This window comes from Callithrix jacchus, chromosome 11 (genome assembly GCF_049354715.1).
Source record: "Callithrix jacchus isolate 240 chromosome 11, calJac240_pri, whole genome shotgun sequence".
NCBI classification, from domain to species: Eukaryota; Metazoa; Chordata; class Mammalia; order Primates; family Cebidae; genus Callithrix; species Callithrix jacchus.
This window is the reverse complement of record NC_133512.1, coordinates 124,961,349-124,985,401: the sequence shown is the minus strand read 5'-3', so window position 1 is coordinate 124,985,401 and position 24,053 is coordinate 124,961,349. Positions and strand designations below refer to the sequence as shown.

Here is a 24,053-nt window from a genome sequence, read left to right as displayed (position 1 = left end):
GTAACTTAAGTTGTAGATTCTCCTAAAATGTAAAATTACAATAACAATAGCAATGTTTTAACCTTCAAAATCATCTCCAGACTCACCCAGCCACTGCTTCCTGGAGTAGGCAGAGATGAGGCATTGTAACCCCATGTTCTCACACAGCTCTTCATAAGTTATAGGTTAGTTCTCCAACATTAAGTATACCAGCAGGATGCCAGAGTCATATGAAAGAATGTTTTAAAGTAATATTCTCTGACTACTCAGAGAATCTCCTACAGGAAAGGAAAAATATCCCACTTTGCTTGGGAACTTAGTGGTAAGTGTTTCCAAGTAGGTATTTCTCAAATTATAATTGCCATTGAGCTTCTGTCTTTATCTACTCTTTATGCCCACATGAACATGGCACATGGCAATTTCTCTACCCACATTAGAGCAAAAAATTAATAAAAGATGAATGTAAAATATTTAACTTTTGTTTGAGTAGAAATTAACAATCATTGATCCAACATATTTTGCTCTAAGTTGAGTGGTGGGTGCCTACCATTCAGCAGCCTCCAGCTGGGTATTGTCTCCTCCAAGTTTCTTAAGAACAGCATCCTTCAACACATTGTGTTCAGAGGAGGGTGAAATCCCAACTAGGTCACAGAGGAGTTCTTTCTGGTCAGAAAAATAAAGACAACATTTCTAAGTCCCTATCAATTTTTTTTTAACTAACTAAAAAATTATCCTACTAAAACACTGAACTTCAAATACACCTCGAATTTCAAAATTAGAAATAATTGAAAATAGGAAATTTTAATACATACACATACATACACACATCTACACATCTACAATTATTAAATGGATGCTATTCCAGAATATTTCAGCAATAAAAATGGGTCCTAAGATCAACTCAATACAAAACAGATGGTAAAATTCTTACCAGCATATTTCCTGCCTTTGTGTATCCTATCACTTTTTTTTTTAATCCATTCTCCCCCTACCCTCCAGCAGTCCATTTTGACCAGGATAAAGTGGAAAAGGCTTACTGCAGTGGTTGCCAGTAGCAACTCAGGTTCTTTTGTAGGCTCAAGAGATGAGAAAGACCTTGCAGGTAATAAAATCTCAAAGGAAGAACACTTAAACAGTCACCAGTTTTTTCTACTTTCAAAACAAGACTTTTTCTAGGCTCCCAAAGGAAATGCTACGCTCTAGATCGGGAGTCTACAAACTGGCTCACAGACCAAATTTGTCTCACTAAATGTTTTATTAAATAAAATTTTATTGAAATGCAGTTATGCTCATTGATTTGTGTCTCATCTATGGGAGAACTGAGTGGTACTGACAGAGACTATATGGCCCGTAAAGTCTAAAGCATTTACAGTCTGGTCCTTTACAAAAAAGACCATCCCTAAGAATGCCGGCACCAACCTTCCCAAGCTAGCTGCCTCAACCCCAGGTTCCCTCTGTAGATTTTTGTTTACTCCTTTCCAATGAGTAAATTTGTGAAAAGTAACACTTAGATTCACAAATGCACACACACACACACACACATACACACAAAATGAACGTAAAAGCAACTGGCTAACACAAAGAAATGATGAATGCTTCAGGTGGTAGACACCTCATTTACCCTGATGAGGTTATTACACATTGCATGCCTGTTTCAAAATATCTCATGTCCCCCATTAATATATATACCTACTATGTACCCATAAAAAATTAAAAAAAATTTTTTTTAAACTAGCTAGCAAGAATACCAAAACCTTTTTGAGATGCAATGGAATTAGCAACATTGGTCCTTTTCTCCTTGTGATACATTTCTGGCATTTCTATTGGAATATGGGCACACTAGTTTAAGCTGAATGACCAGCTGGTAAGGAGTTAATTCTGAGCAGTTAGTGGAAGCTCTACTTCACATTCAGTCCCAAGCCTCCAAAGTTCATTCCAACTCTGAGGCCTTAAGATTTTGGTACAACAGATAGACGCAAAGTTCTGTAACTGAAACTCTAATCACTCATGATTATAAGAAGCCAAATGAGAGTGTTGACAAAATTTGGAGGTTGGGAATCCAGTTCTGTAATACACTACTAACTCTCCTGGATTCTCACTTTCAGGAAGCCCAAGTGACACCCATCACTGGGTCACCTCTTAGACAACTGGAAGAGACCAGAGCTTAATGCAGAGAGCAAATGCATCTCTTATCACAGCTCAAGGAGCCGTCAAATGGTATAAGTTGCTACAGGAAACAGGACAGCTATGCGTCAGCCCCACACCCTCTCTATTCTTCCATTAACAGTGAAGGGAAAGTGAACTTTGGAATTAGGATTTATCTTCCTACATATAAGCTAAAAAATGGGTTCTTTTGCTGGTTCAAAGCAGAGTTCACCCCTGACCATTTTGGAAGGCATTTCTAAGAGCAGCAGATAGCATGTAATTCCGGAGTCACTCACCCAGCTGAGAGGGTTGGCCTCAGGTTTAAAGGCAGGAAACGCTTCTCTGTTTATAAGACCTAATTTTACAAATCCATTCAAAGCTTTCATATATCCCTGAAACAAGAATTAATAAGCAGTATATAAAATTTTTCTCTTCCAATAAAAAAATAAAATATTTTTGAACAGAGGGTTCTATCTTTGTAACTAATTCAGAAAGTAAGTATTTATATTGATGATATGAATTGATATGAATGCTACAGCTCTTTTAGAATTTGTCTAGCATTATTTCCTGTCTTTACTGGAAACCTCTCCCCACCCTCCACCAAAAAAAAAAAAAATTGGGGATATAGATACAACGAATTTCAAGCTCAAACTGAGATCAGTAGTGTTGTAACAACTGCACTCGTTTATATAAAAGACCTTGCAAATCTTAGGTCTTTAATTCTGTTTCTTGGTAACATATGAATGGAATTTCCTGGTAGCATAAGGGCAAATTTCCTTATGTGTTATATGCTGCCAGCTCAGGGGAATATACTCAATAGAACAGTCAGTTGAGCTCCTTCTTATAATGGGAGGAGGAACCTGTAAGAATATTCTCCTCAAAAAATAATCCATTCTACTGAGTAGAGCCACTACCCCCAAGATATATGGGAAGCAGAAAACATGGTAGGAATCAGAGAGATTTTTCTAAGATACAATGATATTGCTACTCTGATATAAATTCCTCATATGGCCTTCATTGTCTACAAAACAAACCTGAGGTCCCTGGTACATTATGTAAAATCCATCACAATATGCTCATCTAGCCTAACTCACAGATCTCCACTTCCACTATTCCCCAAATTTGCAGTGTTCTTCCAGAAACCAGGGCCTCTGTATATGCTGCTCCTGTATCTGGAATGTGTTGGCCACACTTCTTCACTTATGAAATGTTTTCTCCTCCCTTCAGACCCAGTTTAACACCTCTTTTGAGTCCCGTAGGTGAGTGGGGCCTCCCTTCTTGTAGTCTTCTGTATATACCTTTAACAGCAATTAATATAGCTTGAAATTAATTGTCTATTCAGCTGCTATACTGTAGGTATTAAAAGCAGGAAAATTATATCTTTATATTATGTTATGTTGTATTAAATTATATTTGTGTGCATAGTCTTTATCCCAATGCCCACATCACATTATTCAACATTCCAATCCATAATTCATCATCCCAGTCCTCTATAAAAAAATGGCTGAATAAATAGATTCTGAATAATAGATGAAGAAAGACCATAATGGTTTATTCTCCAGTGTGCAAATGGGAAGCAGGGGGAGAGGGCTAAGAGAAGATATTTTGCAGCTGTTGCAATTACTGCTCAAGCAGAGAGAGAGAGAAGAAAAGAGAGAGACAGAAATAATTCGAAGGAGCAACAGAGTTTTTAAAATATGAAATAGTTCCTGTAACCATAAGATATTTCACTACTGAATGTCTGGTCAACTAGCAATTTTCACATTTCTAAAGGTTATATTGTTGAAACCGTTCAAAGGTTACTAAAAAAAAAATTCTCATTTGCTCAAATGCAAATACACTTCAAAGAGAAGAAACAAAAAAGTAATATCACTAGGTTGTTTAGCTTCCTTCTGGGACCTGATAGGTGCTAGAGATCCCTTTATCCAACATCTAAAATACTTATTTATGAGCTATTTATTAATCTTAGAAATATATTTTTATGATGACCCCTAGAAATATATTTATTTTATGTATTCATTCATCAGTCAGCATTTGGCAAACTGCTGCCATACGTCAGACTTGTGCTAGATGAAAAAATGCAATCCCACCCATGCAGAAACTGCAATCAATGGAAGGGTCAGATAAGTCAAGCCAATAATGCCTAGTCCATGATGAGTAAAAATGCATGACCACTGATGACTACACTAGAGTAGAGTATTTTATTACTAGGGTCTAGGTTAGAGGAAAACATAGCTGTGGGAGCACCAAGAAAGGGGAACTCACATAGATAGGAGTGGGTGGTTCAAGGGGAAGGAGTTCAGCTGCATGTAGAAGGACAAGCAGGTGACAGGCAGGCAGAGTAGCCAAGGCCTCTCTGTCACACTTGAATGATGGTATCTCATCTCCTATACTCAAAGAATACTGAGGTTACCAACGGATTGCTGGCATTGCCCAGGATGTTGGACCTCATGATTATGAAACTGTGATATCTTCCATCCTCAGGGAATCTATGGGGATGGCTCTCACTCACATGCCTTGCTGAGATCTTTATTCAATGTTTAAATCCATTAAAATTCTTCATTCCTGGATCTATATGTTTGGCAAAAGACTGCTGGACAAAAAAAAGTTATTACTCATTTTTTCTTTTTGAATGAAGTGAAGAAAATATATTAAAAAATCTGCTAGAGCTGGGATTGTATTCATCAGTTCAGACTAGAATTTCTACCGTGCCAAAAGGCTGGTAGAAGAGCCACAGGTCCTAGATTTCAGTAGGACATTATCACCGGTGTCTCATTTGACTCCTGGACAATGAGAAAATCATATTCATAAGAGTCCAAGCACCTGCTCTCTAGGCGCTTACAATCTATTTGGGAGATAAGAAAAATACACATAAAATTATAACAAAATGCACAGAAGTAAATGCTAAGTGCCCGTAAATGTAACAGAAGTTCTCACGAGTAAGAAATAGAGCAGTTGTTGAAACTGGGAGAATGATCCAACATCTCGAAATTGCAGCTCCCAGTGAAAGTGCAGAGAACGAGAGGAAACCACACTTTCAGACAAATTTTTGTCACTCATGGAGCAGAATATTCCCAGTGGAGGAGCCGCACGGGTCTCCAGCACAACTCTTGTGGCCGACGCAGCGGTTTTGCTGGCACCTCGGCGCGGCAGCTCTTGGTGCAGAGTAAACGGGACTGGTTCCCCTTATGACTGACGTTTGGAGCTCTGGGAAGGCAGAGTCGCCTATTACGGACTCAAGAAGGAAGCCAGACTGGAGATTCCCGGGCAGAAAAGCACCATCAGTCTTAATGCTGCTGTTTTGGCCGGCGCAGTGGGTTGCTCATATTTCGGCCCTGGGAATTAACAACTTGGACGTCCACTCAGAGACCTAATTTGAAAGTTGGTAATTACAAAGATGACAGGTGGATAAATTTACAATGATGGGAAGAAACCAGCATAAAAAGGCTGAGAATACTCAAAATCAGAATGCCTCTCCCTCTAAAGAGGATCACAGTTCCTCATCAACAAGGGAACAAGGCTTGATGGAGAACGAGCGCATCCCATTAACAGAATCAGGCTTCAGAAGATGGATAATAAGAAACTTCTGTGAGTTAAAAGAACATGTTGTAGCCCAATGTAAAGAAACTAAGACCTTTGAAAAAAAGTTTGATGAAATCCTAATGAGAATAGACAACTTAGAGAGGAATATAAGTTAATTAATGGAACTGAAGAATACAATACAAGAACTCCGAGAAGCATGCACAGGTTTAAACACTCAAATTATTCAAGCAGAAGAAAGGATATCAGAGGTCGAAGTCCAACTTAATGAAATAAAACGAGAAGACAAGATGAGAGAAAAAAGGATAAAAAGGAATGAGCAAAGTCTCTAAGAAATGTGGTACTATGTGAAAAGACCAAATTTACGTTTGATAGGTGTACCTGAATGTGACGGAGAGAATGAATCCAAGCTGGAAAATATTCTTCAGGATATTATTCAGGAAAATTTTGCTAAACTAGCAAAGCAGGATAATATTCGACCCCAGGTAATACAGAGAACACCACAAAGATATTCCTCAAGAAGAGCAACCCCAAGGCACATAATCATTAGATTCACCAGGGTTGAAACAAAGGAGAAAATACTAAGGGCAGCCAGAGAGAAAGGTCAGGTTACCCACAAAGGCAAGCCTATCAGACTTACAGCAGATCTCTCAGCAGAAACTCCACAAGCCAGAAGAGAGTGGGGGCAAATATTCAACATCTTTAAAGAACAGAACTTTCAGCCCAGAATTTCATATCCAGACAAACTAAGCTTCACAACTGAAGGAAAAGTAAAATCTTTTATGAACAAGCAAGTACTCAGAGATTTTATTACCACCAGGCCTGCTTTACAAGAGCTTCTGAAAGAAGCATTACACATAGAAAGAAACAACCAGTACTAGCCTTTCTAAAAATATACCAAAAAGTAAAGAGCACCAACATAAAGAAGAATTTACATCAATGAATGGATAAAACAGCCAGTTAACATCAAATGGCAGCAATCCAAAATTTAAATCGACTAAATTTCCCAATCAAAAGATACAGCCAAAACCCAACGGTATGCTATATCCAGACCCATTTCACATGCAAGGATACACAAAGACTCAAAACAAAGGGATGGAGAAAGATTTACCAACCAAATGAAGAGCAAAAATAAATAAACAAAAAGCAGGAGTTGCAATTCTTGTATCGGATAAAATAGATTTTAAAGCAACAAAGATACAGTGGTAAAAGGATCAATGCAACAATAAAAGCTAACAATCCTAACACCCAGATACACAGAGGCTTAGACTCAATGAGACAGAAAATTAATACGGATATCAAGGACTTGAATTCAGATCCAGAACAAGTAAACTTAATAAATATTTATAGAGCTCTCCACTTTAAATACACAAAATATACATTCTTGTCAATACCCCATCATACCTACTCATAGGTTTAAATGAAATATTGATTAGCCATTATTAATACCCATTTTTTTTAGAATAAAGCAACATTTCCATTCTCTCTCCCTTTATTTCTTCCTCTCCTTCACTCCTTTTTTTTTCTTTCTCTCAAAAAAAAAAAAAAAAAAAAAAAAAAAAAACCAAAGAAATCAACTTGTAGACCTCTAGATCCAGGTTGGCAATGTCTCTCTCACTGCCTGATTTCCTTCCTTCCCTTCTCTCCCTCCCCGGCTCCCTCCCTCCCTCCCTTCCTTCCTCCCTCCCTCCCTTCCTGCCTTCCTCCCTAAAAGAAAAAAAAAAAAAGAAACAGAGCAGTTGTTTTCTTTTTAAGAATAGATAGGAGGATGAATCTGGAAGACACTGTCCTAAGTGGAATGAGACATGAAAAGTAAAATACTGCATAATCTCACTTACACGCAGAATCTTTTTAAGAAAGTGAAATATGCAGAGACTGAGAATAAAACCATCTATCCCGGGGACTAGAATCCTTGGCACAATCCCAGTTCCTAAAGGAAAGCCACTGGCCCTTGTAGAAGAAATCAGAAACAGAAATGATGTGAAGGTGTTTAATGTCACCAAGGAAAATAGAAACCACCTTCTCCCAGATATGGTGACGTGTGTGCAGAGCAGTAGGAAGTGAAGACACATTCTGCTTTTCTGCCCGTGAAGGAGTGCCCAGTTCACGAGGAGCCCGATGGAGCCTTGTCTGTCAAGGCTGTATGCCTTTGGTTACCAGGGGTAGGGTGGCAGAGACGAAAAGGACAAGGCCTGCAGGAGGATGATGTAAATATCTGGAGGAAAAGTTCCAGGCAGAAGGAACAGCCAGTAAAAAAAGATAAGAGAGCAACAGAAAAGCAGGCACAAGATTAAAGGGTCATCACTAACAGGCCCGTGTACTTTATATCTTCAAGACAAAAAAATAGAGAATACTAGTAACACACATGAGACAAATCCCCTCTCTGGCATTAGCCGGGAAATCTCACAGGACCTGATTTGCAGTCAGGTCTCTGATCTTGAGAGACATGTATTTTAGGTATGCTGGTTACATTAGGTTGAGTTTAGTGTCCTGTCCCCCAAATTCATGGCCATCCAGAGCCTCAGAACATGGCCTCACTTGAATGTTTGCAGATATAATTAAAGACCTCAATATAAAATCAACCTGGCTTTAGGGTGAAACCTAAGTCCAATGACTAGTGCCCTAATAAGAGGAGGCAACACACTGAGATACACAGAAGAAGGGGATATGAAACTGAGGCACAAATTGGATGGATGTGTCTCAAAGTCAAGCCTCCAAGAGGCACCAGCCCTCCTCACACACACCTTGATTTCAGACTTCCGGCCTCCTGAGTGGTGAGAGAATAAATCCCTATTGTTTCAAGCTATCCAGTTTGTGATAATTTATTCAGCTAGAAAACTAATATATCAGCTGTCTGGATTTGGTCACACTTATAACCGCTTTTTTTGTGATCAATAAATATGTAGTGGACATTTGCATTTATGCTCCTAGAATGTACTCCCCATTTTGTGGTTTAAAAATATGTTGGATTTGCTCTGGGGATGACCCTTTCATCCCATCTGTTTTCCCCAGACCCAGTCTATGTGCTTCCAATGACATTGACTCAACCTCTAGTTCTAGGGACATATAACATAGAACGAAGTAGATGGGCACATTTTATCACACTGATGTTAGGGATCATTTCCAGCTAATGAGACAAAAATTGTATTTTTAGCTATTAGAAGGATATCATTTTTATTCCCATTGAATTTTAATCTGAGAGGCTGGGTTGCTGCCAGCACTCTGCCATGGCATAGCACTTGAGACTCCAGTGAATATTGGGAAGAAGAGCTGAGAGGTTACAAGAAATCCAGTCCTGGGGCAGTCACTTGACCTACAAATCTCACTGAGCCTAAAGCCCTGCCTGTCTCCAACTCCTAATGAGTCAATAAATTTTCTTTTTATTTTGAGATGAGTCTCCTAAAATATTCAATCATAAGATTCCTAAAAAGTAGACTCCAACTTGGTTTATCATCTTCATTGTTTTGGCTACTAAGGAAAATTAAGTGTATACATCCCTTACATCAAAACTGGCAACATGTTGAATCTAAAGTCCAGCTGCTTACCTTGTATCTCAGTGTCCCCCGCATCAAAGTGTGAGCAGAAGAAATGCCATAAATCTCAGCATATTTCGTACTGTCTCTGTTAGGATAGCCTTCCAAATTTAATCCTGGGAAAAAATCCATGGACGTCACAGCATCAAGAAAGGAGATGCCCCCTGCAACATTCACAACCTGAGGAACATTGAGAAGGCACACATGGGGTTAAGAGCCATTCCTTTCTGTTAGGACTTATCTGCTTCATGTGAACAGAGAAAGCAATAGAAATTTGAAAAAAAAAGAATGAAACCACCATAGTCATCATCCTACACTTAAGCTGTTCTACTAATATCATAATTCACAATGCAATTCTTCTCTCAAGCTTTAAAATTTCACTTTAAAGCTTTTAGTTTGTCTAAACATAGTCTTATTTTCATTTTTTTCCTTCCCCTGGATAAAATGGCACTAAATTATTTCCCACTAGAGTTTGCCTTTTTTAAAGAAATATATAACCTTTTTTTAAAAAAAAGAATTTTAAACATTTTTAATTTTTATTTTTTTAACATTCAAAAAAATGATTAAAAATAAACATTTATTATTTTACATAAAGTATTTTATATAAAAATGTTTAAACAATAAACTTAAAAAGATAAGCTAAAAGCAACAGATAATTGTTTAAATGGCTTCTATGCTCCAACGGCAATCAATATTCTCATTCTTTTCATTTTCCTACTTTTATGACCCTTCTGAACGCCACGTTAGGCACAGTCACAAACATTTCATTCATACAGCGAACAGTTCTGAGCAAAAGAAAGTGATCTACATGTCGTGGATCACACAAATTGTGAAGGCAATAACATGAGTGATGAAGTAAAAATCTTTTGATACCTCAGTACTTATCTCCCGTATCCCTACCCCCATCACACAGACTCAAAATACAATGAAGGATTTCTTAGTCTCTAATTTTAAAGAACTAAATTTTCTATTCGTTTATAAGGCTTGTTATTATCATTGAGATCATGGAAAGCATTCTGGAGTGATAACATTAGGTCTGAGAATTCTGGTTGGTGCTGCTGGTGGAACTGAATTTATTGTACACTGGAAACAATTTCTGATCAATTTCTCTGTAGTTTGTAGTATAGTTTGAAGTCAGGTAGCATGATGCTGACCAATTGCTCTAAAGCTGAACAAAGTAACACTGTACCAGGGAGCTGCCAATATACTTTAAGGTGGAGTCACAGGATCTCCTGAAGAGGTATTTGGCTAAACTTAAGGATTCTCACGCCTTACTTGGAGTGCCAAGCACTCTCTCCAAATTTAAAAATTTTAGAGTGAAAATCTAAATGAAGGATGTGAGGAATGCGTGTCATTTAATTTTCTTATGAACCCTTCTAGACTGCAGAGTAAACATTTCCAAAGGGATAGTTTTTGCTCTACTTCTTTAAAACCAATTTATTTAATAGAATTCTAAATTTTTGAAAAAAATCTAAGAAAGCAAATGTTGGGCATGGTGATGTACACTTGTAATCCCAGCTACTCGGCTTGGGAGGCTGAGGCAGGAGGATGGCTTGAGCCCAGGAGTTTGAGAATAGCCTGAGCAACACAGAAAGATACCATCTCGGAAAAAACAAAAAAGCAAATGTTGACCGTTAGGGTCTTCACACCCATCTCATTTCTATAATCTATGACAATTCTTAAGGTTTGTTTGCTTGTTTGAAGGTCAGGAAAATTTCTTAAAGAAAAATTCAATAAAGACCACAATATTCTAACTTATCAACCAGAAATAAAACAGCTGGTTCATAAATTTATTATGAAAACCTTACATTGAAGATGGAGAAATGTAAGCTGAGTGGCAATAATTCATTTAGTGAGGTTGGCAGTTGGCTAAGCAAACTAACCCAAAAATTACTGGGTAATCACTGTCATTTGGTATTAATTCATAGTTGTATTCGTAGTGGTATATCATATCGTCCAATAATAAATTCTTTCTTGTTTAATATTTTATTAATAATGTGATTGAAGACAGACATATTTGTCTGTTTTACAGAGAACATGCATTTCTTTCTGCTCTCGCAATGCTCAGGCTCATTATTCACTGCTGTTGCAAGCTTCTCTAGGTCCAACTCTTTCACACACACAGAGACAAACACAAATATACATCTCCCAACTATAGCGAATCACAGCTATATTCGAATAAGTATATCATATATATTCAAATAATCACAGTAAACTTGATCACTAAATGAATAAGAAAATATACAATCATTTCTTCAGGGCCCACTATGTGCCCAGTGCCTTATACACATTATATTTAATCCATGAAATAACCCATTTTTCAGAGGTGAAAATGAGGCTGAGTCACCCAAAGGCAAATTTGAACCCAGTTCTATTTGACTGCAACGTCTGTGTTTCTTCTACTAAACTGTTCCCTTAATCATGCTTATTTCTGGCTCAGTATTTTGAAAGGGATATTGACAAAGAACAGTATTCCAGATTATGCCACCTGGGATGCACCTGAAAGATGCATAAATAATGGGTACAGGTAAAGGAAGATAGTAGTAGCTCTTGATTCCCAAGGGGCTGGGTGCTGCAGTCAAGGTGGTGGCAAGCAATGGATAGAGGGCTAGAAAACTTATTTTAAACTATGTCTGCAGAGCAAGCATGTTTCTCACTTAGACTATACGTTTTGCCAGGTTAGACTGGGAAACATTGCAGAAGGTGATGGCAAGACTCTGCCATGTCACTCCCAAATGCCACCAGTGTGAGAAACTATGCCACCACCACTTGTAAGGGGAATTCAACTAAGAGAAGATGACATCACCATCTCTGAATATGTGGAAGAAAATCAGAATTGTTAGGAATTAGATTAGAAGTTATAAATAGAAGAAGTTGCTAGTAATTACTGCAAAGATGTAAGATAATGAGATATGTCCTAATTCACAGGCCACTGCCCAATTTCTGGAAAAGTTTAAGGCTTTAATTTTAAGTAAAAATCCAGAGACGTGACTTGTTTTCCCCCACTGTGATTCTGTGAATCATTTAAGATCTGATCCATGGTTGAGGGTGATGATGGCAGAGGGAGTGAAGGGCAAGAATACAAGAGAGGTTTAGAGTTGTTTAACAATCTGGCTTAGGAAGCAGACTGATACACTTGAATTACAGAGTGAATAATGCAGCACCTAGAAAATTCTTAGACACAGACAAACAAAGTGTCTGACACTTTGATTCAGTTCAGACAGAATAATAGTGAACAGAGGCTGGAGTGGTCACGAAAAGCTTCATCCACAAGAGGTAATGCAAGTGGGACCTTGAAAAAGTATCATTTTAGCAAAGAAAAGAAAAGTGTCATGTTTTCTTTTGGTATCCTCCACAGCGTCAGAGAGATGCAAAAAGCATTCCTTTTTACAAAATAAGTTTAGGATGAAAGAGGAGAACTTCAAATGCAACAAATACAACTTCGGCTACCTGAAAATAACCTCTTGCTTTTCGTAAACTCTCACAATCATAATTTCCTTATATAGCTAATATTTGCTAGATTGATTACATGCCTGGCAATCTGATTTTAGGCAGATTGCCATCTAAATAACCTCACTGAGTAAGAACCCTGGAAGCTAGCCTGATTGTCCTTCTCTTCAGACGAGGAACCCACAGCTCACAACCAGCAACGGCAGAGCTAGAGCACAAAGCCAGGCTCACAGATATCAAGTTCCTCGTTCTTTCTTTTACGTGGGTTGCACTCTGCTGGCCCTTTCATTACTACCATATTTAGCATTTATAAGGCCTCCTAAAAATAAGTGCTTTATTCAACTGAAGTAATAATTCATCCTGCCTTCACATGTTAATTATACCAATCATAGGCCAGTCTCTTAAGATTGCAGAAGGTAAAAGGAGCTGTTGGAATGCAATAGGAGACAGGCTGATGCACGTAAAAGGATGCGTGGCTGGCAAAACATGAGACTAAGATTCTGCTCCAAACCTTCATGATTCATAGAATTGAAGAACTGGTAGAACATCAGTGCTCACATTACATATCAGGAAACTGACATCCCGTGGATCTTTTCAACTGCCTGGTCTTTGGCTGTGTTACGGTGAATGCCAGCAATTGGACCAGAACTCATTGATCCTGTTTATTATCCTGAAATATGTTATATATCATTCCAGCATCAAACTGAAGTTCCTGATTATTTGGTACTATTTTAAGTGCAGCTACAGTTCTCTGATCATTAAATCAGTTGTTCTCAAATTCAGCTGCATATTAGAATCACTTTGAAGATTTAAAAAATCTCCAAACCTGGGCAAATCAGAATTTTGGGGGATGAGGCCCAGGCATCAATACTTTTTAAATTCCTTTTGTAATTCCAAGGTACAGCCAAGTATGAGTCATGCTCTGTATCATAGGCACAAAAGACGATGGCTAATAATGGCATTTACCTTGTGGCTTAAGAAATTATTTTCTTCTACTCCTGAAATACATTTTGATTCATAGATACACTGACAATGTGTAATACTGATGCTAGAATAATCTTTTTAAAACACATCTATCTGATCATATTAATCATCCCTCCCGTAGGGTAAGGTGAGTGAGGTGCCTACAACACACAATTCAAAGAGGCACTCTGAGTCCCATTACATTTTTCTCCAAACTACCAGCATAAGCTATTAACTGAGATAGATGTGATCTGGATACTGGCCATGCCACTTGCCAGTGTAGCTGTTATCTTAACTCCCTAAACCTGATTTTTCCCCTTACAAACCTGTCATACCATGAATGCTAACATCCCTGCCTAGCTGGCACCTTCTTATCCTTCAATGCCAAGCACATCCTCTTTCTTCATTAGTTTTCCTTCTCCCCACCCTCCTTCCCCCAACCACTTCACCAAGACCAATTAAACTGTCCTCCCATCTGTACCTCTGAAGTACTTTTAACATGCTTTGGAAATTTTCCCATTAGATTATAGTCATTTATTCCCATGTCTATCTTTCCAGCCATTAAGCAATCTGGTAAAGCGGAAAAAAAGCCTTCAGAGTTAGACCTGGGTTTGATTCTCAGCCAAATAACCTTGGACATGCATGCTCCCTGAGCCACAGCTTTCTTACTGTAAAAATATGAAAATAATGCTAAACTCCGAGTGCTTATGTTCTGTTACATGGCAGCGTTTCTTTCTCCAACACACCAAACCCTCCATTCCAACAGCTAAACCCCATCCCCAATCTAGCTGTGAGTTTTTCCGAGGTCACAGACTTCATTCTCTATGACAGTCTGGAGAAACTTGCCCAAAGTCCAGCACATAGTAGGCACTCAGAAAATGTTCGTCATGCTGAAAAAAATCAAGAGATAACCAGTGTTTACATATATAGAGAAGTGAATTTTTGATTATCAGAAACAACGTGCAAGAAGGCTTGGGAAGACTAAGCACAGGCTTTGCAGGAACAGCAAGGAGACTGTGCTAAACAGAACAAAAAATATACACTGGGAAGTACCACAAGAAGAGATAATGGAGAGAGTCAGCATTGCCATTATTAAAGGGTTTGGAATCAGGGAGTGTTTAGACTGTCTCAGGTGGTTATTGCAGGTTGATTTCACTATGGCTGGATGAAATTCCTCACCTTTCCATTGAGCAGATAGGTGGCAGGCTGCATTACATTCATCAAAACTCCCACTGGACTCCAGCTAAATTTATATCTCAATGGATTGTTTGAATGTTCGGGGGCAGGAAGTCCACCACAGTAGGAAATATATGATTCAATCTGTAAATTAATGAATCCACAAATAAGGAAGAATTCACAACAAGTTAGAGAATATCTAAGTAATTAATTGAAGACAATGACATGAATGGAGTAGACTTGCTATAGTTTTTCATTCTTAAAGTTACTAAGGCTTTCAAAAATACATCCTTAAAGCCATATACCATTTGATTAAATAACAGTTGACTATATATATATATATATTTAAATCCTCTAAAAATAATAACATTTTGTTCAGTTAAAAATTCAACTATTAGCTCAATTCTGTTTGGTCAGTTCCTACTAACTTTTGTATTCAAATTATATATTTGCACATATAAAGTTTTAATTATATATTTGCATGTTTAGAACATTCACATTATAATTTGAATACACATAAATGTAATTTATATATTTGCATAAATCATATATGCAAATATGATTTGAATACACACATACATATACAAACACACATTCAAAAAACCCAAAACACTTAATCTGAATCATGCCATTTACACCCAATAGTACCTTGTTATGTGTAAAAGATAGTTCATATCAACAGACTGCTAATACCCAAAGATTCTCCTCACTTTTAAAAGTCAAACCTTATTACAGAATCTTCGAGGTAGTCTAAAATTTGTATTAAGCCAAAATTTTATAGTAGCATCTGTTTCTCCAGAAATTGGCTGCTATCTAAGACTTTGATATTGTTTTCCTATATGAATATTTCAGCAGTTATAAGATTTTATTTAAAATTTCTATTCAAAGACTGAGTTATAATATAGCAGCATCTTTAATCAAAGTTAAAGAAAGATTATTTCTGTACACAAGAAGTTAGACATTTTAGTGTTTCCCTTTGGGTATAAATTGGGCTCACCGTGGCTCCCACTTCCTTGGCTTTATCTATTGTTTCCATTGCTAACATGTGATCCAGACCAGGGTCCAATCCCAATTCACCAATGACTGTGATGCCAGCATCTTCCACACTGAAGCAGGTGGAAAGAGGAAGAAGAAAAACTTGGATATAAAATAAAAACAATGCCATGGATCCACTCAGCTTGTTTAAAATGATTAAAACTTACCTTTTTTCCAATTCTTTTAGTGTTGGTGTAATGTAGCTTGCAGTGATCATGTTAACTTTGTTTGTGATGCAGGCCTTGGCCACAAGAGGGTGCAATACATACGGCAACAAGCTTAAAAACAGGAAGAAACTAATCATAAACTTCCTTTTTCAACCCTACCTTCCAATGTACTTGAATTGTATTAAAGCTGCATTTTAAGGTACTGTCCTGATTAAATTATTCTCTCAGAAAAGAAAACACTTATACACTGTCGGTGGGAATGTAAATTAGTTCAGTTGCTATGGAGGGCAGTTCAGAGATTTCTCAAAGAGCTAAGAGTTGAACTATCATTTGACCTAGCAATTGTATTACTGGTATTTATCCAAAGGAAAGTAAATCATTCTACCAAAAAGACACATGCACTTACATGTTCATCACAGCATTATTCACAGTAACAAAGACATGGAATCAACTGACATGCCCATTAACAGTGGATTGACAACGGGTGCTGTGGCTCATGCCTGTAATCCCAGCACTTTGGGAGGCCAAAGTCACATGGATTGGTTGCGCCCAGGAGTCAAGACAAGCCTGGGCAACATGATGAAACCTTATCTCGACAAAAAATACAAAAATTAGTCCAGCATATTGGCACATGCCTGTAGTCCCAGCTATTCCAGGGACTGGAGTGGATCAGGCGTCAATGTAAAGGCTATCAAAATGGCTAAAAATCCCCATGGTGAACAACAGATGATGCTGTACTCAAAGCTAAACTTTGATTGGATTTTCAACAAATTTGGCTTTGGTATTATAATTTGGTGCTGGGACTGCATAATCATAAGAAATTAAATTTTCATAAATATGAGTGTTATATAAGTGAGTATATCCATATTCTATTCTAGGAACAATAAAATACCCTGTCAATTACGTGACAATATTTAAGTTGTTTCTTATTGCCTAATTAGTAAAGCTGTTTACAATACCAACAACAAAAAAAAATAAAAACCAATATAAACAATATCACACTGTATCATTGTACTTGTCAAATTTATTCTACATACTTCATGTTTTCTCTAGATCATGAAAAACAAAATAAACAATAAAACCACTTTTCAGGCATTTATTCCTCCTCAGGTCAATAGAATCAAGTATTGCTATTGTCAGTATCAAGAGCTCCAGGTCTCTGTGTTTTTGGTGTCTTAATCCAAAAAGAATTACTGCTAACAAATTTGGTAGACTTTTAGAAACCATTGAGCAAAATACTTTGCAAAACTATTTGAATCAAATATTAATAGAAAATCTGCAATGTCATCATCTTAAATGTTAAGTAGAAATTTTTAAAACACATTCTCCATACTAAACTTGCTCAATCAAAATTTTACTAAGATCTAATAATATTTTTAAACTTTGACCTAATAATAGGGTAAGAAATATAATGGTAGGTCTTTACTTGATGGTACCTTTTTAGACGAAGGGATTAAAGTTCATAATTCATCTTGAATGTGATATAGTAAGCACTCAGTGGGACATACTCTTAAGTTATTTAAGTTAACTCCAACCCAATTACTCCAAAAGGTCGAAAATGTCACTTGTGAAAAATATACATAAAATACATGGGAATTTTCAAAGAAACATTGAAATCAATTACTACTTTATATTAAATTGTTAAAAGTTAAATTTGAAATATTAAAACTATGAGAATTTTACATATTACTATAAAATTTTTGTAAAACATATTCTTTAGTCATTTTTTATAGCCCCTATCATTGTGTTTATATCAAAACATTCTTTCCCCAACTTAAAATATAAAACAATTGGACAGGTATGGTGGCTCATGCTTATAATATGGTACTTTGAGAGGCTGAGATAGGTGGATTGCTTGAGTCCAAGAGTTTTAGACCAGCCTGGGCAACATGGTGACACCCCATCTATACCAAAAATATTAAATTTAGCCAGGCATGGTGGCATGTGCCTGTAGTTCCAGCTACCTGGGTAGTTGAGGTGGGAGGATCACTTGAGCCTGGGAGGTGGAAGTTGCAGTGTGCCAAGACTGTGCTACTGCACTCCAGCCTGGGTGGCAAAATGAGACTCTGTCTCAAAAATATATATGTATATTTAAGAAACACTATAGGATAACACTGTTTAATGGCATTACTATTATTCAGCATAGAAAATGCACTAAATGAGAAAACATTAAATATAAAACAGATTTTGCTAATGCCAAATTTTATTGAGTCCACTTACTTGCTAAATTTTAAAATTTGCACATATAAATAGATTGATGTCTTTGTCCATTATATTGTCACATTTTATTTCAGATTTTATCATGTTATTTACTTTTTTTAAAAAAATTAAAAAGTGATATATTTAACTACCCATGTGTGGTAAAATAAATTATTGTTCTACTCAGAAGCCTAGATCATTCTATTTTGAATCAGAATTTCTTTTCATAGTAATATCAGAGAGGGTCAGTTGGTCATTAATCAATTTTTTCTAAATAAAAATTAATTCCCATAAAATTTTTATAAATTGAGTAACATTTTAAGTGCATGAAGTGAGCCTATGTTTAAAGATATCAAGAGACAATGTAAAAATGCCAGCCTACAGAACTGCCTTTCATTATATGTTTTCCAACCTTGCTTTTTTTTTCCAAAGCAGAACATCATAGAACTTCCTCCAAAGATACAATTTGAATCTGATCTATGAAAGTGACTAGGTAATCATTATGAGAAAACAGATAACTTTCTTCCTCTCATCTGGAGAAATTACATTCTAAGAATTAATGACTATTCTCATCACTTTGTCATCTCAAAACCAAATGTGTTTATTTATTTATTAACTACTTTCAGGTTCAGGGGTACATGTGTAGGTTTGTTATATAGGTAAACCGTATGTCATGGGGGTATGGCACACAGATTATTTCATTATCTAGGTAATGAGCATAGTACCCGACGGTAGTTTTTTGATACTCACCCTCCTCCCACATTTTACCCTCAGGCAGGCCCTGATGTCGGTTGTTTCTTTCTTTGTGTTCATATGTCCTCACGTCAAAACCAAATTTAGTTATACAGTAAATCTCACGTAACTCTGTATCTAGATGTTAGATCTGCATTTTTGTTAGTTATACTCTATTTCAAGATTTGTTGCTATCATGAGACTTAAAATGGTCATAAGGCTAAATACTCTACTTTTTCATTTTAGTTTTATAAGTCCAAAGGATAAACAGACACTAAGTACATGAAACATGAATACCTTATGACCTGCGAATCCACTTCCAAGTATACATCCCACAGAAATGTGTAATTACTGTTTTGGTGAAATGGTCACCAAAAGTCAAATACTGAAATGTGTATAGCAGTGTGACTTATAATAGCCAAAATCCAGAAACAACCTAAATATCCATAGTAGTCAAATAAATAATAATGGTATATTCACATAATGAAATACTACACTGCAATGAGAATGAATAAGCTATCATTTCAGACAATAGCATAAATGACTCTCATAATCACAACATTGAATGGAAGAAGGCAGCCACGAATGAGGACATATTGAATGATTTCAATTATATGAAGTTTGAAAGCAGGCAAAACTATACGTCAGAAGCCAGGATAGTGTTTACACTTAGAGGATGGGTTGAGTGAATAGAAAGAGGCACCAGGAGGGCTTCTGGGGAATTATTAATATTCTGCTTCTTGATGTCACAGAGTGTATTGACTTTGTGAAAGTTCATTGAGCTATATACTTATGATGTGTGCCCCTTCTGGATCCATACTTCAATTTAAAAGTTTACTTACAAAGAGTACAAAGAGAGGAGAAAAGAAAAAGAAAGAGAAAAATAAGAGAAAGGAAATAACAAAAAAATGAAACTCATTTCTTGCCAGATACTGACCTGATAACAAGATCCTGTTTTGCCACCAAGAAGCCCAGCTTCTCTTCTTGTTTACAAATGTCCATGCTAACAGGATTGATATTATATTTCTTCCTTAACTGTTCAATTTGATTCCTCATGTCAGAGCCTATTTCAAGAATTAAAAGTCACATTTTTAAATATGTCAGAGTAAAATATATTTTAACATCTCCAACAATAAACTTTCAAATTTTAGAAACTAAGTGGTCTTCTAAAATTTAGAAATCAACATGTTATAAAATATATTTTTCTTCTTCAAAAACTAGGGCATATTTACCTACTGTTATTTCTATATTGTCGTCTCTTGATAAATATTCCAGTACGGGCTCAGATACATAGCCAGATCCAAGAACCAAAACCTTTTTCCTGGTGCCCATTGAAAGTGACTGAGCTCGTTCCCTATTAAAATAAAAAGAGGAGAAGGGACTAATTAAAATTGTATTGTTTTTAAATTATAGAATCTTGCTATCCTCAAACCATACTAAAACCTAGATAATAAAGCAACAATTTCTCTCCACATTACTTAAAATAAGGATCTCAATATGAATGAGTTCCCTATACCAACATATCTCTTTAACTATTTTACATTTTGTACAATGAAGAGCAATAGATCTGACATCTCTGAGATGTATACCTAGAGATGTATACATGTATTTCATCAATTCCCAGTATTACAAGTGAGGTACAGATGCTGGAACTTTTCTTGGCTTACTTATGATTGAGTAACTTGGTCTCACATTTTACCCTTCCAGAAGATGTGATTCAAAATCATGCTGGGGCTTTACCTTAGAAACTTTATTTATTCCTCACAACGATCCCAGAAGACAACACTTTGAGGAAGAGATTATTATTATTCATCATTGTTTTGTCATATCTTTAGGGTCACTTGAAAATAGTCAAAACCATGACTTTGAATCACAAATGTCATGGTTTAAATATAGAAACCAAAGACTAGTGTTAGGTATTATTTTAATTCTTGAACAGTTTATTCTGCTGGATTTACATTAATACCTTCTGGACAGATGACTTTTTTTCCCACAAACTATGACCTCAAAGGCAGCATCTAAGATTTACCCATCTTTACAAACCCATTAATGTTCAGCATATTTTGTCTTAAATATGGAATTTACTCATTAAATATTTTTTGAATCAAATTCTCTGATATCAACACGAAACCATGGAAACGATCTGGTGCCCTGGACTGAAGTACGCTCTGTTATTTAGACTCCTTAGGCTCTTTTAATGTCTCTCGAATGTTAACCCACAAACATTTTCATTAATTTTAAATAAATTTTAAAAAATACATATAAAAGATCCTGTCCCCCTAGACCCCCAACACACATACTACTGATGTGAGGAGGTCTCCTTTGACTAGTACCGTCATCCCGTTTCACCTCCCAAAGAGAGCCACTCTTATTTGGTTATTATATATTCTAACAATATTTTCTATCGTTTCTATAATTAAGCATTATTTTGATGTCCAAATACCAAACACTCAAAACAGAAACTCACTCCTAGATTCTAATACTGTCCAGCCCATCAGTATCCCCAGACCCCAGACTCCAGGCTAATAATCACTATGCTAAGTAATGAAAAGAACAGAAGAATAAGGCAGGGTTCAATACACAGTAAATTTCCTTTCAAAATGCAACCTTTGCTATCAGTATATTGGCACAAGATTCCAACAGGGAAAGAGGGCCGCAAGTCCTAGCAACTGGAGCCAAGTAAACCTGCTGCTACATGAAATATGACACATAAGAGAGAAGATACCATCACGACCAGTCATGTTGGACAGGTCATTAGTATCAGTAGTATGAAAGATCATCAGATAATGAGAATCAAAACAGAGCTATGAAAAACAAACAGATATGAAGTTTTATCCATAAGAAACTCTCCTATAGGGTTATAGAGCTAGCTTCTCTTTAAAAAAAAATTAAATACTTAGTGTCTAATGCAGAATATTTCACTGACACATTTAAAAGTAACTATAATCAATCAGGCGTGGTGGCTCACGCCTGTAATCCCAGCACTTTGGGAGGCCACGGCGGGTGAATCACCTGGGGTCAGGAGTTTACAGCCAGCCTGGCCAACATGGTGAAACCCCATCTCTACTAAAAATATAAAAATTAGCTGGCTGTGGTGGTGGGCACCTGTAATCCCAGCTACTTGGGAGACTGAGGTGGAAGAATCACTTGAACCCAGGAGTTGGAAGTTGCAGTGAGCCAAGACCACACCATTGCACTTCAGCCTGGGCAACAAGAGTGAAACTCTATCTCGGAAAAAGTTAAAAACTTTAAAAAAATAAAGTAAAAGTAACTATAATCACACCAGCACATATGGAAAAGTCCCAAGTATAGTACGCTTGATCTGGGCAGATCTCTTTGTTTACTGCTTGTAGGTAGAACCACTGAAAAAGATGGTAAGACAGTTGTGTTGTGTTGTTTTGTTTCCCCAACTCTGGTTTCTCCTGAGACTTCAATGGGTTCCTTTTTTAACGTGAATAGACCAGCAGAGTAGACATAAACACAGAACAAGGACAATCAGCTGGAGGAGACTGGAATGTTCCAAAAAAATAAAATCAACGTTTCCAAACTTTGGAGAGTAAAATCAATTAAGGAAACAAGGGCCTTAGCTAAAGACCTTTCTACGGTAACTATTCTCTTGAGTAGATTTGCTACATTACTTTTTGTCATCTTCCCCCAATAAGAATCCGTGGAGAAAACTGCCTCTTACTTTCATCAATTGTTTATTCACTGCTCTCTTAATTTGCAACCACGAACTCACTTTCCTAAACATTATATTAAACAAAAGAGAGTCCAAACCCTCAACTGAAAGCACCATGGGAAGGTTAGTGTGCTTATTTTCCTTTTGAGAAAATAAGCAAGGCATGACCATGAATCAAAAGCTGGAGAAAGAACAAGACGCTACCTGAAGGACAAGCCTTTTGGGTTTTTGCTTGCTTACTCACACATCTACATAGGATATTAGAAAGCCAAAATTATGCTATACTACTGTTTAGGGGGAAACAGCCACAGCGGTTTCAGCCAGCCACTTAGTTTGGATTACCTATGTTTTCAAAATTTATATATTGCATAAACCTAATATTAAGAACTCTCATTAAAGCATTAAAAATACTCATCAATTCCCAGATAAGAATAAATATATAAAACAAGAGGATGTGATCAATACTTACCTGCTTTCCCGGAGTTTCTGGATATATTTATATTTATCAGGTAATGTACCGTTGGATGTAATCACTGCCTAAATGTATATGACACAAGACATTTTAGTATTTACATTTTAGTCCTACAAACATGGTCTTATGACTGATAGAGAAGAGACAGAATGGCAAAGATGGAGAGAGGGAGAAAGAGAGAGAGGAGAACAAAAATGGTAGTAGAAAAAAATACATTTATGGAAAAGATATTCTCATAACTTACATCTCTCACCACAGGAGAAAAATTTTGACTTTCAAGAGGCTGCGTCGCGTCTGATAATATCTGAAAGGAAAATGAGATTTGTAAGAGATAAATGACACCACAAAAAAAAGGCCTCTTGGTGCTTGTATCCATATTGAAATATTAATCAGGGGAAAAAAAGAATTTAAGAAATAGTTTTCTAAGGATCACCGAGATTGGTAATAGAAGTCTTCTACAAGCAATCAACTCTGCCCCCACAAGCATGATGTTTCAGCACAAGTTCCAATTTTTTTTTTTTTTAATTTTTTATTGGATTATAGGTTTTGGGGTACATGAGAAGAGCATGCAAGACAGTTGCGTAGGTACACACATGGCAGTGTGCTTTGCTTTTCTTCTCCCCTTCACCCACATTTGGCATTTCTCCCCAGGCTATCCCTCCCCACCTCCCCCTCCCACTGGCCCTCCCCTTTTCCCCCCAATAGACCCCAGTGTTTAGTACTCCCCTCCCTGTGTCCATGTGTTCTCATTTTTCATCACCCACCTATAAGTTCCAATTTTAAAACTAATATTGGATTGTAATCATCTTTGCTTGCTGTGAACACAAAAAAAGCGTATCCTTTCCAACCAGTTAAATGTATCCTATTAAGCATTTTGTCAAATATCTTTACAAGCTTTAGAGCTACAGTCCTCCCTTCAAGGGCCTCTACCCCATTCCACAAGTTCAAGCTGTTCTATTAGGAGTAAATAATGAGGTTTTTCC

The 24,053-nt window shown here is 36.7% G+C and overlaps 1 protein-coding gene and 1 non-coding gene across 2 annotated transcripts in view; one reads left to right on the top strand and one right to left on the bottom strand.

Annotated features, from left to right (window-relative positions):
* AASS (aminoadipate-semialdehyde synthase) overlaps positions 1–24,053 on the bottom strand; it is a 76,056-nt gene that overhangs the window by 5,237 nt on the left and 46,766 nt on the right. Inside the window, exons 12-21 of the mRNA XM_002752070.7 lie at positions 23,315–23,374; positions 23,068–23,135; positions 20,152–20,273; positions 19,857–19,983; positions 15,989–16,099; positions 15,784–15,892; positions 14,790–14,930; positions 9,210–9,377; positions 2,421–2,516; positions 527–642 (exon numbers count right to left, since the gene is read on the bottom strand). Of these exons, the coding sequence (XP_002752116.3) occupies positions 527–642; positions 2,421–2,516; positions 9,210–9,377; positions 14,790–14,930; positions 15,784–15,892; positions 15,989–16,099; positions 19,857–19,983; positions 20,152–20,273; positions 23,068–23,135; positions 23,315–23,374 (1,118 nt within the window). The remainder of the gene's footprint in view (positions 1–526; positions 643–2,420; positions 2,517–9,209; positions 9,378–14,789; positions 14,931–15,783; positions 15,893–15,988; positions 16,100–19,856; positions 19,984–20,151; positions 20,274–23,067; positions 23,136–23,314; positions 23,375–24,053) is intronic.
* Positions 2,652–2,710, top strand: LOC118143969 (U7 small nuclear RNA). Its single transcript, XR_004728447.3, has one exon. It is a non-coding gene; the product is annotated as a U7 small nuclear RNA (small nuclear RNA).